This window comes from Cryptotermes secundus, unplaced genomic scaffold (assembly GCF_002891405.2).
Source record: "Cryptotermes secundus unplaced genomic scaffold, Csec_1.0 scaffold130, whole genome shotgun sequence".
Lineage (NCBI taxonomy): Eukaryota > Metazoa > Arthropoda > Insecta > Blattodea > Kalotermitidae > Cryptotermes > Cryptotermes secundus.
In genome coordinates this window covers 138,912-143,966 of record NW_019731216.1, presented here as the reverse complement: position 1 = coordinate 143,966, position 5,055 = coordinate 138,912, and the positions used below count along the sequence as shown (strand labels likewise).

Here is a 5,055-nt window from a genome sequence, read left to right as displayed (position 1 = left end):
TTGAAAACCTTTTGTGATTTAAATGGATATTAGTAAGTTATGATCAAGATGCATGTTAAACACTTGTAGGTATTCATGTAAAGTATCCATTACTGTTGTCAGACTTTAGCCAGAGCTGAAGTGTTCTGACAAATTTTACTAGAACTCTCCACTATCAAGTTCCATAAAAATCCCAGAGCTCCTTCTTTCTAAAGAAAACCTGATACCCAGTACTCTCATGTTCAAGTTCGAAACATACAATGCACTGGCAGATGCGCAACTTTTGACAAATTGGTTGGTATGCGCCAATTGTTTGTGATTATGCGTAATGGACAAAAAAGCACTGCAAAATCTGTTGTGTTCAGAGTCCTTGCATAAACAATAACATGACAAAACTAATCAGCATATTTTTGGAATTCTCCATTGTGAACATGTCAAAAAGAAACAAAAAGGTGAAAATTTAAATTTTAGTAAATTAACTGTTATAGCAAAACAATTATATTTTAATTAAATATATATGTAGACTAATAAATTAAAATGGAAGAAAGCTTATGGCCGTGCCATAGCTCAAGCGGTTAGTCTCTGGCTTCCCATTTCGGCGGCCCGGGTTCGATCCCGGGTCTGGTCAAGTGGGATTTGTGGTGGACAAAGTGGCGCTGGTCAGGTTTTCTCCAAGTACTTTGGTTTCCCCTGTCAATCTTCATTTCACTAATTGCTCCATAATCGCCCTCACCTATAATCTGGGGCTGGTACAATAGGCCAGAAGTGGTCGCAGTACAAGGGACTTAGTCCCACCCCACTAGCAATAAAAGAAGAACTTCACTTAATTACTGGTGAAAATAAGAGACTTCAATAATCTTGGAATGTTTTTTCGAAGACCATTACTGAATATACAGTATAGGAAACATTCACTCCTTCTGTTTAATTACCCATAAGATTTATAATAAAGGTGCAATGGACATAAAGTATGTGCTTCATTTTTCCTCTGCAACTTATATTCAAAACATTTTTTAATCTGATAAATTTTTAGCAAGTTACTCATAATGAATGCAAAATATACACTGAACATCATGGAAAGTTTTCATCTTTTCTGCCCAACTGCAACCAAAATTACAATCTGTTGAGCAACTGCAATAAAACTCCCCAGCATCAAATTTGATGTAAGTCAGTCTGGAGATTCTTCAGTTCTTACATGCATACAGATGGATGGAGCAATTTAGTAGGTACTTTACACAGATGAGAACTCATATAAAAAGAACAAGAAAGAAGGGAATATCTGAAAAACAAATTTAAATGTTAGAAGTTGCACCTACAACTTCTGTACCATGATTTTTGCCCACATAAATGTAAATTAGCTTCATTAAACACAGAAGGCCAGTATCAACGGAATTACAATTACCTATTTACATTACTATTGTGTGATCCCAATTTGTGCTGGTCTTATGACTTTCAAAATTTGTTTTATTTCCTTCTAACCCTGTACCTTATTATGTGGTTCCACTACAGCTTCTAGCTCTTGTATATTGTTCAGAACAACCATTCTGTCTTGCAGGCTGTTGTGTTTGATATAGTCCTGAATTACATGTCGTGTCAAGGCCTTGCCATCTATGCAATATACTTTCTTCGCACCAAGACGTGCAGCAAGAGGTCCTAATAATGATCCATCACTCAGGCAGAGGCATATACTGTCTGATGTCACATATTCACGTAGCACAGACACATATTTATAGTTCCGGTCCGCATCATTCATGGCACCAATACGTGTACGTCCAAATGCAACATGTAATCCACAGCCACATATCGGATGCTCACAATTTCCATCTTCCAGCCTGAACAGGAACAAAGTTAAGTTACACACATACAACTGTCATTATATGTGAATAAGTTGAACATTTTTATTGTCTAAGACATATCTGACATGCAAGATACTTTATGAGTTAGGCTACCTCCCATTTTCAACTGACTGTCATTACACCAACAGTTTCTTCCTAGTTATATTTTCATTCTTTGTGGCAAAGGAGGCTTTGAACTTGGAATCACGCATGTGCACACACATTAACTGACAAACAAAATATGATGCTCAAAAATAATATTTCATCTGTAATACAAAGTATGGCTTCTTTTCAGAAGAAGTCTTAAACAGGTGCAGTATTTTCTGTTACCTTTCTCATCTTTTGGTCACATGTTTCTTATACAAATCTGATTCAGAATAACATTCCCTGGACAATGCCCACAAACATGGAGTAAAGAATTAAAAAGCAAATAACTTAAAAATGTCACAAGGGCACAAAAAAAAACCAAAACACAAAATGGATCAAAGTTACAGAATTCAATGGTTTCCCTAATGGATAACACTGATTATACATAGAATTCTTATTTTACATGCAATGATGACAATATATCTGGTTTAATAAGTATAAAAATACTTTACTTTCCTTTTATCTTTCATATGATTTATGTCTTGTTTGGTGGAGACTAATCGAACTCCCTTTTCCTTATGGCAGCAGCAATCTGAGTTGCTTTCTGACTTTCATGGCCAATGACAAACATGTGATGTTCTGATTTAATTCTAATTAACTAATTAACTAAATAAACACAGGCAAAAAGTTCAGTCGGTTTTTCCCTTTAATAAGGTAATTTAATTCCTAAACAATGTTACCAGTGATCTTTCCTGAAAAGATGGAACCAAAACGAATATTCATCATGTTGGCTCATTAACACCAATTTCTCTTCCTTCTGAACAGGTACTTCCTTTGGCAGGTAGTACACTGCTTGCATCCAGTGATCTCTCCAAGGCAGAACATCATTATTGTCTGTCAGAGGACGGGCCCATATGGGAGCACAGCTGAGAATAACTTCCCCATCTGGATCCATCACAAGGTCCCACCACATGAATACTACCTGTGCCACACCATCATCAGAGGAGACCAAGTTCAATACATCTGACCTCTCTTTCATAATAGGGAGCTTCCCCGACCAGTCAAACCTGTTGTAACATGGGAGACAATTCACAATAGAAAATATAACATAACTGGAAAACATATAGTGGAAATACATATACATGATGCCATAAGACAGGGCTGTCCAACTCCAAACCACTCAGAAACCACACGGTACCAAATGTACCTAAGCAGAGGTCACATTACAAAATATATATTTTTCCCAGTATTCTAATATAAATATCTTCCATGCAGTTATCAAATCTATGAAGCAAAAGCAGATGGAAAAGAATTTGACCATATGGCTACTAAACATATATTTAATTTAAATCTAATTTGTTGCAATGTGACATACCAGAACTAGAGAAAATTTAACGAATCTGCTTCTGACAAATTAAAGAAAACCTTTACTCTCACTGTTCTCCTTTACCAGAGCAGATATACCCAGAGTTATCTCTGTAACAGCACGTTGAAGTGCGACAGCAGTTCATCCGTTAGTGAGCAACAGTACTGAGACCCAAGATTACTGGGTTTTCAATCTTTGTTTCATCATCCTACATTCTAAAGAACACTTAAAAATACAATGTTTTGGAAACTGGATCTGTTTCCATCCTCAGTTGAGGGGGTGGGAGACACCTACTCTGTTGGGTTTGTTAGAAACAGGTAACCTCAATCATTAGATAACCTATGTAAGTATAACTACAACCTGAGATCAGAATTTGTCAATGGGAGATAACACAAAACTGTACAATAAAAATTATGATAGTGCATGGAAGTAGGACAGAAAATGAAGTTGAAATTAAATGCAGCAAACTGAGCCAACAAACCAACCCATGAACACCAATGCATAGGACGAATTTGAAGGTTTTCACGTTGTAAAAACGTTTTTACCCACCACTAGGGTCACATACGTGTGGGAGGAATGAACCCTGGGACTTAAACTCACATAGATACCCATGAAGAATCAGTCAGATTATGTTGAACTTCCCTTTGAGTTGCTAACCTTATTGCTGATAAGGGAGATCCACATGAGAGAAATATTCAAACTGGGTTGGCTGATCAGATTGATTAAACATGCCACAGGGGCCGATTCCTTATATTTCCTATACCTGCTGTTACTTTCAATTTCCAAAATTTAAGCTTCATCCGAACCTAACCTGTAACCTTTTTCATAGGCATGTTGGTGTAATTTTGATTTTTCTACAAGATGCTCTTTGAGACTGTGCTTATGTTTGAGGAGCTGTGCAGCTAGCTGTCTACCTGTCTGCTATATTCACAGGGAATGCTATAGATGCAATATACCATCTGTTGTTCTGAAATTCTACAAAGGAAAATCAGTGGTTCACAATGCACTACATCCCCTACTGACAAGAGGGGAAAGCATTTAAATGAAGCAAATAGGGGCAGATGATGAAAGAATATTATTTGTATTAGAAAAACATATTACATCTATTCCAGCTTATGATTTGCATTCTACAAGAAGGAAGACAGATGGAAGAAAATATTTAAAAAGCAAAAATTTTAGAGCTGTTTAATCACTTACAAGTTAAAAAACGTTTTGAGGAACACTGAAATCCTGCCTTAGTTCACGTCCATAGAAAAATACTTTGTTCCTAATATAATACTGGATTTAAACCACTAACACTGGACACATAAAACAGGATATAGACTGAACACTGTCAGTATGAACACGAGGAGAAATCACTGTAAATTGGAATAAACATCCATCTTGCTAAACTGACATTAAAGCCAATCTCTAGAAATATACCTGCAGCAAATCAAGGAAAATTTTCTCAATTTCAAATAACTGCATTAGATCTAAAAGAAACATTACTTGAACTTTGTTACAAGCTAACACAATATTGTGTTAATGACATGGTGACTAGGCAGCAATGAACTTGCAAGAATCTGGAAGACAGCAGCTGTGGTATAATTTGATCTACCTAAATTAGAAAAAGGCAAAGCCTTACCGATATTCTTTGCAGATGATACTAGCTTTATAATATTGCGACATGTTGACCCCTACCTCCCCATCTGCACGTAGCGGTAATGTAACGCTCGCATAATAGGCGAGTAATCACCCCGCATCCTGGCAGCCATGCGCGGTGACGTCACGAGCGGAGCCGAAGAGAGCCGA

General features: G+C 36.8%; 1 protein-coding gene across 1 annotated transcript in view; it reads right to left on the bottom strand.

Annotated features, from left to right (window-relative positions):
• Positions 1-5,055, bottom strand: part of LOC111866404 (protein arginine N-methyltransferase 7) — a 20,697-nt gene that overhangs the window by 7,469 nt on the left and 8,173 nt on the right. The window contains 2 exon segments of the mRNA XM_023855318.2: positions 1,463-1,808; positions 2,639-2,965. Coding sequence (XP_023711086.2) covers positions 1,463-1,808; positions 2,639-2,965 — 673 coding nt within the window.